Below are 12,881 nucleotides of genomic sequence, written 5' to 3' on the forward strand. Positions count from 1 at the left end.
CTGAGGACCCCCTGTTGAAGACCCCTGTTTTAGACCTTTGACAGCAAGTATCTCAAAACATGTCATGGTCACATTCCTGGAAGGTTGCAACAATACTGCTAACCTACCACATGAACAACAATCCATCAGCCATGTCTCACCTAGACACAGGATCTGACGAGAAGTTTGACCTGATGTTCAAGATTCAGTTTATCCCCTGAGCAAGCAGGCAGGCTCTGTTAGCTCGATGGTAAAAAAATGTCAGCCCTTGCACAGGAATCTGGGTTCAAATCCGGGTTGAAGAGGAAAGTCACATAGTGCAGCTTTAAAAGGGGGAAAAAACGAAGCAAAGGTAAAATGTTAAAACATTTAAAAGGCAAAAGAGGGAGTTGAATTATGTAGGGAATGTGAGTCTGAAGAGGTGGGTTTAGAGCAGAGGTCTTCAACAGAGGGTCCGGGACCCCTAGGGGGTCCTCAGAGTTACTATAGGGGGTCCCCCCAAATCTTTGTGTGATGTGATTATTTTGTTTTACATTAACCACTTGAACCCTAGTATCCCTTTTCTGAGGAGAACTTTAGCACTGCGAGGCGTTGTGAGCTTGTAGATCGGCTATTTTTGGCAAAGAGTTATATATGTAGAGGGGGAAAAGAGCAGCAAAAGTTTATCTGAAACACCATTTTTATACAATATAGAGGGGGTCCCTGCTTCATCTCTCTCTCAGCTAGGGGGTCCTTGGCCTGAAAACGTTGAAGAGCCCTGGTTTAGAGGGTGGTTTTAAATGTGGCGAGGGTGGGGGGCTTTGATGTGAGGTGGCGGGAGTGAGTTCCATAGGGAGGGGGCTGAAACTGAGAACGCCCTGTCAGTCTGTGTCACCCCATGGTTTGTTTCTTAGTCTCAGGGACATCCAGGACATTGGCATCACCAGACCTATGTTAAAGTCTAAAAGAAAACAGAGGTGTTCCACATTTATGTAATATTCCACCAAATACTGGTTCTGTGAACTCTTTCCAAAGTTAAAATAAGTAGTATTGTGTTAAAGTAGTATTGTGTTTGCTTTATGTTATTGGAAACCTGAAAACACTGTTTTTGTTTGTTATTTTGACCAGTCATTTACTGCAAATAAATGCTGTAAAAAAATAAAAAAAATAAAAAAGGGAAAAAAAGACTATTTTCATTTGGGATTTGAGAGCAATGAATGAATGATGCCAGTAGTTTATAGAATACAATTTAAATGTTAATTTTTAGTCCATCACATACTGCAGCTATAATAAATATAGTAAACCAAGACAAGTAGGCTATTTTTATTATTATTTTTATCTTTATTATTATTATTATTATTATTATTATAAAGCATGGGGTAGGTGGGTTGAGCCTCTGGTCACATGGCTCTCAAGTCAGCCCCGCCCCCTGGTGGTGACAGAAGGTTATAAAAGCAGCAGCTCCTCATATCAGCTGTAACACAACCACACAGAAACACACAGCATCATCTCCATCATCCACCTCTTTAACCGACCTAAACCCATCTAAAACCCATATTAATCTGTTATTCCACCATCCCGTCGACATGGCCAAGCCCCTGACGGACGCGGACAAGCGGAGGCAGATCTCGGTTCGAGGCCTGGCCGGCGTGGACAACGTGTCCGACCTGAGGACCAACTTCAACCGACACCTGCACTTCACCCTGGCCAAGGACCGCAACGTGGCCACACGGAGGGACTACTACCTGGCGCTGTCCCACACCGTCAGGGACCACCTGGTGGGCCGCTGGATCAGGACCCAGCAGCACTACTACGAGAAGGACCCCAAAGTAAGAGACCTACAGACCCTCATCACCAATCACCATCATCCTGAAACCCCCTAGCTCTCTGGTCCATAGCGTTAGAAGGAGTTTTCCTTAACGCTATGGGACTTTATAGCAATTGCCTGAACAGCGCCGGTAGCGCAGGCTCTTGTTTTTAGTAAAAATAAAGAATACACTTTTGCTACTCACCAAAACAAAGATGGTTTTAAGACGTTAAAAGCCTACTTTCCTTAGTGGGAACCCTCTCACCCACACACCTCACGTCTAAAATACACTTTTTGGCCTGAAAAGAAAATATTCCACCGGATGGAAAAATGGTTTAGTTGCTCCCCTGCGCCCCTACAGATCTGGTTAATGGCATTTTTCTATTGACCAGATCTGTAGGGAGCGCAGTGGAGCAACTAAGCCATTTTCCCATCCGGTGAAATGTTTTCTTTTCAGGCCAAAAAGTGTATTTTAGCCGTGAGGTGGGGGGCTCCGAGTGTTGCCACTAAGGAAAGTAGGCTTTTAACAGCTTAAAACCTTTACATTTTAAAACCATCTTTTAGTCTTTGTCTTGGTGAGTAGCGAAAGTGTATTTTTATGTTTACTACACTAAGTAACATAGCGTTAAGGAGAACTCCTTCTAACGCTATGTTATGGACCAGAAGTACCGTCCGCAACCCTGGAGGCTGATTTGGATACAATATTGCGAAAATAGCAGATCGCTGTGAGCTTGTAGGTCTGCTATTTTCTGCAATTTGGGGCTTTTTTAATGATGCCTTTTCCCTCTTCCGCAGTCAGTGCAGTGAGTGAGCACCACCAGTGGTGCCACGCCCCCCTTCGCGAGGCTGCACGTACACACAGACACACGCACGCGCGCCCATCCTGCATGACTCTTTTTGCACGCACGCACGCACACTACTACACACCACACACACACATCATTATGATGCATATGATGTTTATAATAATGCATTGCATCCTGCAGGAATATAATTGCACGTACACACACACAACAAAGTGCGTGCATCATGCATGCATGTTGCACGCACGACGAGTCATGCGCGTGCGCTACTGCACATGCATGCAATGTCCTGCTGTGTTGCTCAAGTCCGCACTTATGCACGTACGTACGCCATCGTGCACGCACGCGCTCACACGCACGCACTTGTGGGAGCGTGTGTGTGTGTGTGTGTGTGTGTGTGTGTGTGTGTGTGTGTGTGTGTGTGTGTGTGTGTGTGTGTGTGTGTGTGTGTGTGTGAGAGGGGGGGGGGGGAGAGTGGAGTGCGGGTTCCCCTCTCCCTCCCCTCCCCATTCCACTTCATTATTATCATGGTGCAGTATCAATACTCAACTGATGCTCCTTATGCTTTAAACTGTCCTTTTATAGTCATATAAATGTTATATTTTCTACATGTATTTAAAAAAAAGGGAACTAGCCAGGGATCAAGACTATCCTAGATCAGTGGTTTTCAACCTTTTTCATGCCAAGGACCCCTAAATTGATATACATTTGGCCGCGGACCCCCATCTGAAAACGTTTTGTGCCAGGGACCGCCAGAAGTAAAGATATCAAGTTAATTTTTGCTTTGAAAAAATACAGATATTCAAAGATATGCACACCCTTTTCAAGGTTTTAAAAAAAATAGCAGATCTACAAGCTCATAGCGCGGTGCCGCGCTATGAGCTTGTAGATCTGCTATTTTTGAATAGCCAAAGCTAAGTGGTTAAAATGATTGTGAGTGACGCTATGTTAACTCATTTAGCTGGGGACCCTCTGGTACTCCCTCAAGGACCACTGGTGGTCCCCGGACCACTGGTTGAAAACCACTGTCCTAGATGTATTTAAATCCATTCTGACATTTGCATAGATGTCTATGATACGAAAGTAAAAGTCAAGACTATAAAATACATCTATGACAGTCTTGATCCCTCAGGCTCAAAGAAAACGTGTTGTATTGTTACAGCCAGGCTGTTGCTTCAGTGCATTTGGTCCCTGTGTCTGGGGAATGTGACATTCCTCCTGTTACATAATAAAGTCAGTGTAGCTACAGACAGATAACCTTGTCTCTGCACCGCCAGCATCCACTCTAACATGTCCTTATATAGAGAGAGAGAGACACACACACACACACACACACACACACACACACACACACACACACACACACACACACAGATAGAGAACACAGCACATAAACCAAGGAAGCATCTGTCATTTTACATTTTTGCGTGGGCTCTTCAAAAATAGCAGATCTACAAGCTTGCAGCGCGGCACACGCTGCAAGCTTGTAGATCTGCTATTTTTTGAGGGTGGACTAAACGGATCGTTGTTTGACTGAAGAGCGAGTGAGAGTGAGGGATCAACCGGTTGTTAAAATATGCATTGATGTTGTTGTGTAAGAGGAGAGGATATCCCCTCCCCCCCCTCCCCTCCATTCATCCTGTCATTTAATACAACGGTGGCTACACAGCATTAAAACAGGCTGTTCTGCTACGTTATACTAGTTATACATCATGCTGCACTGTTTCCTTATGTCTCATTGTTTTTGGTTAAACATATGTTTGTGCTGATTTAAGTCTTTATTGTTATCTGATAAATGCATGATAATCAGGAGCTTGATACTATAGTATTCTTGGTTCAGAATGCTATTAGCTGAGGAGTGCTTTAGAATGAGATCTTGCAGCAGCAGCAGCATTACTGCATAGAGCATGTATGGAGGGGATGGATTCATGCCTGGAACACTGTGTACCAGCATCACAGTAGGAGGGGAAGAGGGGGGGCATGACCATGCATGGCGCACTGTGTGTGTGTGTGTGTGTGTGTGTGTGTGTGTGTGTGTGCAGTGAATGGATGGTCGGTCAGCACATTAACTGAGCAGGTAGCTTGTTGATCTATCATCATAATGATGATGTTCAACTAGCATCGTGTTGCATCACTATGGAATAAACGGTTATATTGTTGATGTCGGGTAGAAACCTCTTATATCCATATTTTAACACTTGTTGTGTTTTTTTTTTGGTAAATTAAACACCGTACATGATCATACTACAGCATCACACAAAAAGGAAAAGTAGCAGATCTACAAGCTCGAAACGTGGCGCGACGCGTTTCGAGCTTGTAGTTTCGAGCTTGTAGATCTGCTACTTTTGATGCTTTTGAAACCAGACAGAGATATGTTGATCCGTCATAATGACGTTCAAATCGCATCGTGTTCATCAATGGAATACCGGTTATATTCAGTTAATGATTCAGTCATACAACACAGTATCAAATGAGGCTTTTAATGTGTTATAAATAGGTTAGTTTAAGGTCTTTTAATGTGTTATAAACAGGTTAGTTTAAGGTCTTTTAATGTGTTATAAATAGGTTAGTTTATGGTCTTTTAATGTGTTATAAACAGGTTAGTTTAAGGTCTTTTAATGTGTTATAAACAGGTTAGTTTAAGGTCTTTTAATGTGTTATAAATAGGTTAGTTTATGGTCTTTTAATGTGTTATAAACAGGTTAGTTTAAGGTCTTTTAATGTGTTATAAACAGGTTAGTTTAAGGTCTTTTAATGTGTTATAAATAGGTTAGTGTAAGGTCTTTTAATGTGTTATAAACAGGTTAGTTTAAGGTCTTTTAATGTGTTATAAATAGGTTAGTTTAAGGTCTTTTAATGTGTTATAAATAGGTTGGTTTAAGGTCTTGGATGATGTGGTGCATTGATTGTTCAGTGTTATGTAATGGTCTGTGAGGCCAGGTCTCTGGTTAACATGAAGTGTCAAATATCAGTTTAAATGGCCTTTTGTTTACATTATCCATTCATTAATGAAGTGTGTGTCAACATGCTGGGTTCAGACGAGTCCCTGTTTTTCATTGTACAGTTCCAGTGCCCCCCCCCCCTTCATCATCAACACACATTAACCCATTCAATCCTGGGAACGCATACTGTGTCATTTTAGATTTGCTTTTCGCTATAGCCATTATTTTATACTTTGGGCTATTCAAAAAGCAGATCTACAAGCTCACAGCGCGGCACCGCGAGTGTTGCGCTGTGAGCTTGTAGATCTGCTATTTCTTTTGAAAAAACATGAACATTTGTGCAAATCTTTGAATATGTTTTTGAAAGAAAAACTGTTTAAAAAAATAAAAAAAAGTGGTTCTCAAACTTCTTCCATGTCAAGGACCACCCAAAATGATATGTATTTGTCCGCGGACCCCCACCACCATCTCAAAAACTTTTGTTCCAGGGACCCCCAGAAGCAAAGATTTGAGTTAAAAATGTTTATACGGTATATATATTCAAAGATTTGAGTTAAAAATGTATATATATATATTCAAAGATTTGCACACATTTTCAGGACGCTTCATCTGTATCAAAAGCTAAGGTGGAACTGGGAACTGTAGGAGGAAAAACAGGGTTCAGAGTAATGTATCTGTGTAGCAGAGAGGATCAGAACCTCTGAGAACACCAGAAGAAGAATCTCTGCGCCGGCCAAGAGGGGATTCCCCTTGGTAACCAGGACACTGGGCCCCTGAGAACACTGGGCCCCTGTGAGAACACTGGGCCCCTGAGAACACTGGGTCCCTGTGAGAACACTGGGCCCCTGAGAACACTGGGCACCATTTTTGTTTTTGTTTTTTGGATCTTTTCTTTTTGGCTTTTAATGCTTATTGATAGAATTGAGTGGAGACAGACAGGAAACAGGGAGAGAGACAGAGACGGGGAGTGACATGCAGCAAATGCCGCCGGGAACGGGACTCGAACCCAGGACGTGCTGTCAGGCTGCAATAGAGCCACCATCTTCTTTTAAAGGACAACTTTGTTTTTTTACAACCAATGTTTATGTTTTAGATTGTAATTAAAGTAAATAAAAGATGAGTGTTAAAAAAAATTAATTTACTGCTTTCTATAGTTTTAGCAATTTTCACAATCTTTTTTACAGTGTTTTCACAGTGGGCGGGGGCATTCTGTCCGGTGGCTAAATATGTATTTTTTTAACACATTAACCCAGCGTTTTCTTTATTATTATTTACAGTAGCTCTTCTAGCCCCCAATAACTCACATCTGGCCATCTCAGACAGCCGGACCTTTTTTATTGTGTAAAAAAGGCATATTTAGCCACCGGACAGAATGCCCCCGCCCACTGTAAAAAATATCGCAAAAAATGCTAAAAATATAGAAAGCAGTAAATGAAAAAAAAATTACACTCATCATTTATTTACTTTAATTACAAGCTAAAATATAAACCTTGGTTGTAAAAAAACAAAGTTGTCCTTTAAGCATTTTTTCTTATCATCTTTTTTTGCACTTTGAGATTTGTTCAAATGTAAAGGTCATTACAAATAGAATTCATTATTATTATTTCAAATATTTATTCATTTCATATTTTATATTTGACCCTGCCAGATGCCCACTAGGCCTCCCTTTTAGGCTAGTGGTTTAGATGTTTGCCTTTGGTTTAGTGTCAGTACCAGCGTGGTAGATCTGGGCTCGAATCCCGGGGCCTAAAATGTTGTATTTCTAAGTGAACTCCTTGACTTGTGTCCATTAGGTTCATATTTACAGTGTGAAGTAAGTGAGAGTCACTGTTTGACAGTTTAGAGTGTGTTTATGTGTGTGTTGACATGGACCAGTCCAGCTCTGAGCATGTACACAACCAGAGAGTCTGAATGTGTTTATACTGTAAGTCTTCTATGATTCAGCTCTGAGCATGTAAACAACCAGAGAGTATTAGTATTTACATAACATCTAAATGTGTTTATACTGTAAGTCTGCTATGATTCAGGTAGAATACTGTAAATGTCATCGGTCCAATTGATGATTAAATTGAGTTGCAATCCGTCACTACTTTTAGTGAATTGAATTATTTATTTTTACCAATGTGTACGTTAACGGTAGAGCAAACATTTTCACGTCAAGGACGCCCCAAATTAATATGTATTTGGCCATGGACCCCCGTCTGACAATATTCTGTGCCACGGACAAGATACGAGATTTGCGTTGTTCAAATGTTTAAAAAAGATTAGATTTTTGTTTTATTTTTGTAAAAGGCCTAGTCTAGGCCGATGTCTTTAGAGTGGAAGTGTATTTTATTTTGTGCAGGGAACATTATTTCTAAAAGCATCTCTGTTCACACTAGCAGTGACAAAAGCTTCAAAACAACCAAGCATTGACGGCTATATTGCTGCAAGTCACTGTTGAAGTGTTGTCTAAGCCACATGTGAATGAAAAGGGTTAAATCATGTTGTTTTTCCTTTTTATATCAATAATAAAAAATACGCCAGCGCACTGCAGAACTGCACGGTACAGGAGCACGTTTTTTTTAAGAAGAAGCAATGTTTTGTCACTGATGACGTTCTAATTGATGTGCACTTGTTTGCCTACGCACCTGCTCCTAAAGATTTTTCCAGGTGTACGAAAGAAACTGGGAAAAAAACTGGGGGGAAACATTAGTCATCATTGGAGATCTGAAGCATGTTGAAGCCAGCTCATCTCAACTTTATTTAATTTTTTTGGGACAACTTCGGGCATCACTTTGTAGCTTGTCTCTCTCTCGCATTGAAAATGACTTGTAGCATGTAAGTTGCTTTGTCACTGCTAGGGTCAATGCATGATGTGTTTGTAGGAGCTTGGGTGTTGTTGTGTAGAGTCATGCAGCGTTACTATGAGGTTGAAGTCACCGTGAGTTATTGTTGGAGCCAACAAGGCCAGGAATAGAAGGCATGCTACAACTGATACCACCTGCTGTCCACACACACACACACACACACACACACACACACACACACACACACACACACACACACACACACACACACACACACACACACACACACACACGAAGCCATCACATGGGGGACACTCTGTGACAGAGGAAGGTGAATAGGTGTTCAGGTAGCTCAGTCGATAGAGATCTCTCCTTTGGATCGATAGGTCCATGGGATCGATCCCGAGCACCGCCAACGCGGCCTATGAGTAGCACGGCTTGGGTGGGGCAAGTACTGGGAGCTGATGGTACAGTAGGTGTTGTAAGTACCAGAGGTTTAGCTCATTGTAACAAGGATAGACTCCTGCATTCTCGGCTGATACCGACAGTAAGCCTCTCCCAACCTACTTATTCAGTTAATCATGATGAGAAATTCACTTTCCACCTGGCGTCCCTATTTTCTGGGCATAGGTGAATCTTTTTAAATGTAAACATTTTTAGAAATGGCAAAAATAGCCAATCAATGACCTTGTAGATCAGCTATTTTCTTCCTACAATAAAATATAAAATGGGGTTTAAAAGTTAACTTAAGATGAAGATGTTTTAACATCAGTGCAATAGTCACTACAATAATAATCACTACATTAGTGACTTGGTGACGAGGCTTCAGGCTCGTATCAACACGTTATGACTCACTGAACACGAGGACAGACAAACACACATTTGACTCGTGTAACAAAAAGACAGACAAAGAACAGACTTATTACAGTGTTTACCAACGGGGGACATTATGTCAACAACACCACACCTTAAGTTCAACCTGATTATAGTTCAACATCATAACATGGACATAGAGTTATGTAGTCAAAATGCTAAATGTTTCAATCAATGAATGGATACACTACACACACATCGTTGCTGTCAATATGTATATGTCGATATGTAAGAGTGGAGGAGAAGGTCTCTCACCTCTCACTGAGTCTGGTCTTCAAGATCCTAGATCATTGGTTCTCAAAGTGGGGTCCTTGAGGGAGTTCCAGGGGGTCCCCAGCTAAATGATAGATTAGGCACCAAATGGACCCTTATGGGTCTGTAACTCTGAGAGTTAAATTGACATAGATTTTACATTATAAATTGCGGTCCAAGTGATAGAAATGCCATTAAATGGGGGTCTGTAGCCCTAATGCATGTCAAACTGGGGGTCGTTAAAATTAAAATGGTTGAGAATCACTGCTAGAGCCGTAAAAAAAAATCTTCTCTTATGGGGGTCCCTGGCTTATCTTTTGAAATGGGGGTCCGCGGGCTAATAAGTGTCAATTTGGGGGTCCTTGACATGAAAAAGTTTTAGAACCACTGTCCTAGATGCTTCTGTTCCCAAATACTTGCTTCATTACCTTCCCACAGGGTGAGGGATGCTCACAGGTACTCAACCAGGGGAGTCTGGTTCCCCCCAGTTTCGGGACGCTAAAGGGGAAACAATGTGTTTTATCACGCTGCTGCCACTACTCTGTGGGATGCCCTTCCTCCAGCCCTTAAATCCCTAAATTCTCTTGCGAGATTTAACCCATTAAGACCGGGAACGCATCTGTGTGTCAAAAATAGCAGATCTACAAGCTCATAGCGCGGCACTCGGTGCTATTTTTGAAAAATCGTGAAAATTTGTGGCAAAATCTTGGATTATATATTTTTTTAAAGCGAACATTTGTAAAATATATAGTTACAGGAACTCCCGGAAGCAAAGATTAGATTTACAAATGTCCGCCAAAAAATAAAATAAAAAATTGCATGAATTGAACTTTTCATGATTTATAGATAGTCCACGTTGGCGTTTTCCTAATGAATGACACTGTTGTGATTTTTTTTTAAACTGACAATAAAAGTATCCTATCTATATCAGGCAGAAACCTTGCATTGTATTTCAACTTGTCATGTTTTTTTCCCCATAAATTAATGCCCTGTACAAGAGTGTCATGCAAGGCCTGGACGGCTGGCATAGCGGTCCAGGCACCTATAGGCTCAATGTAGCCTGACGGCACATCGCGGGTTTGATTCCCGAGCCCGACGACCTTTGCTGCATGTCACTCCCCATCTCTCTCTCTCCCCATTTCCTGTCAGACTTACTACTCTACGTCTTATAAAAAATAAAGGCATAAAATCCCCCAAAGATATATATATATATATTAAAAAAAATGCAAATATTGTATTTTATTTTTTAAATAGTCATAGAAAATGAACAGTTTTGGACATACAAGGTTTCCACCCGACAGCTACGATGTGAGTCACACACGGATTAAAATTCAAAAATAGTGAAAGTAACCGATCAACAAGCTTGAAAGCGTCGCTATATCAGCGTGTGTTAAATCAACACGGTTTCTAACGAGGTGTGTGTGTGTGTGTGTGTGTGTGTGTGTGTGTGTGTGTGTGTGTGTGTGTTCTCTCCACAGCGCGTGTACTACCTGTCTCTAGAGTTCTACATGGGTAGAACCCTGCAGAACACCATGGTGAACCTGGCTCTGGAGAACGCCTGTGATGAGGCCACCTACCAGGTGAGGAACTGTTTGGCTTTTTCTGCTGCCGGGAACTTTTATATGGAACTTATTTTCGGTGAATGAATTAGAATGTTGTCCTTATCTGTATGTATGTTAATACAATATATCTTAATACAATTTGGGTGTTCATTCCACTTAAATATTTTTGACAACTTCTCTAAACCAGAGGTCTTCAACAGGGGGTCCGGGACCCCTGGGGGGTCCTCAGAGTTAGTACAGGGGGTCCGCCAAATCTGTGTGTGATTTTTACATTAACCACTTCACCCAAACATCCCTATTCTGCCAAAAATAGCAGATCTACAAGCACACAACGCGCTGGTAGATCTGCTATTTTTGGCAAAGTGGTTTGGTATAGGGGGAAAAAAGAGCAGACTAAGTACAGAGTGAAAGGTCAGGTTTGTTTAAGTACAGTACATGGTTAAATGTCTGGAAATACACATTATCATGAATCCAACATGAAATCCAACTATGAAAAAAATGTATACTTTATACAATATATAATGGGGCTCCCTGCTTTATCTCGCTCTCAGCCAAGGGGTCCTTGGCCTGAAAACGTTGAAGACCCCTGCTCTAAACAATTGTATTAGTCTGGGGCAGACGCCCGTGTAAGTTTCGCACGGGTGTCTGCCCCAGAAATGATGTATTTCAACATTAATAATAATACATTGGTACCTACTTAATACTGCCCCTGACAACTTTGCTGTCAGAGCTACAAGAGGTGTCACCCCCCAACAAAAAAGACTACTAAAATGAATGTCTAACCCTAATAAATTAAGTTTAAGACCCCAGCGGTACCGTTGTGTCATTCTAAGTGGTAAAAGGTGTGTTCTTCTCTCCATCAGCTGGGTCTGGACATGGAGGAACTGCAGGACATCGAGGAGGACGCTGGCCTGGGGAACGGTGGTCTGGGGCGTCTGGCCGGTGAGTACACCCCCCCCCCCACCTTCAGTCACCTCATGTCACTCTCTCCCTCTTTGTTTGGGGGTCCGATCAGACAGGCCACAGCAGCTGGGGGCGAATTTTGTGGGTACAGCTCCTTACACACCGAGGGAGATTTTTTCATGCGAATAATACGTTTTTTTTTAAAAAACTTATAAAGTCAATGCAAGCTTCCATGGAGCGAAAAAGCGTCTTTTAATTATTCGGAACAAGTCCGAATTTTGCGTATATTCGCATAATCGCCGGTGTGTAATGACCTTAACTGTTATCAATTTGAGTAAAGCTGGGTCAGACGAGGAGCAACACATCTCGCTTGGATCCGCAGGGGGGAGGCGCACTGCGCTCCTCGTGAACACACAGACAATCACTCTGCGAGTAAACACTAAACTAAAGTGATCTACGTCCGGTAACCATGGAAATATCGGGTGCACGAGATCAGTAGTCTTTGTCACGTATAGTTCTGTGTTTAGCCGTGGGCCGCTTCTGCCGTGTCACATTATTGTCCTGTAGAAAACAATTGACCACAATCCAGCTCTTGTCGTGGGAATTAAGGCGTGTGCCTGAAACGAGCGCAAACGTGACATTTTCACAGTTCGCCCATGTTTCCGTACCTGAACGCTCGCCTCTCATTGAAAATGAATTAGTCAGTCGTTTCCCTATCCTGTGCAGAAAAAGCCTTTAAAAGCCTTTGGCTGCTTTTTGCCCCCAACAGCCGTCACGACTGCAGACATAATCTTCCGAGCTGCTATTAATCTAAAACAGTGGTTCTCAACCAGTGGTCCGGGGACCACCTGTTGTCCTTGAGGGGGTTCCAGGGGCTCCCCAGGCAAATTAATAGTTAGAAATCAAATTGACCCTTGTGTGTCTGTAACTCTGAGAGTGTACAAATGGAACCAAATGGACCCTAACGGGTCCATTTGGTTCCATTTGTACAC

At 42.1% G+C, this 12,881-nt stretch overlaps 2 protein-coding genes across 2 annotated transcripts in view; one reads left to right on the plus strand and one right to left on the minus strand.

Annotated features, from left to right (window-relative positions):
- LOC311034806 (uncharacterized protein) overlaps positions 1 to 12,881 on the minus strand; it is a 313,846-nt gene that overhangs the window by 120,091 nt on the left and 180,874 nt on the right. The window lies entirely within an intron of this gene.
- pygmb (phosphorylase, glycogen, muscle b) overlaps positions 1,459 to 12,881 on the plus strand; it is a 36,937-nt gene continuing 25,514 nt past the window's right edge. Inside the window, exons 1-3 of the mRNA XM_084043093.1 lie at positions 1,459 to 1,787; positions 10,903 to 11,004; positions 11,850 to 11,928. Of these exons, the coding sequence (XP_083899219.1) occupies positions 1,545 to 1,787; positions 10,903 to 11,004; positions 11,850 to 11,928 (424 nt within the window). The 5' untranslated portion in view covers positions 1,459 to 1,544. The remainder of the gene's footprint in view (positions 1,788 to 10,902; positions 11,005 to 11,849; positions 11,929 to 12,881) is intronic.

Source organism: Gymnoscopelus microlampas (genome assembly GCF_963454915.1).
Source record: "Gymnoscopelus microlampas genome assembly, chromosome: 19".
Classification (NCBI taxonomy): domain Eukaryota; kingdom Metazoa; phylum Chordata; class Actinopteri; order Myctophiformes; family Myctophidae; genus Gymnoscopelus; species Gymnoscopelus microlampas.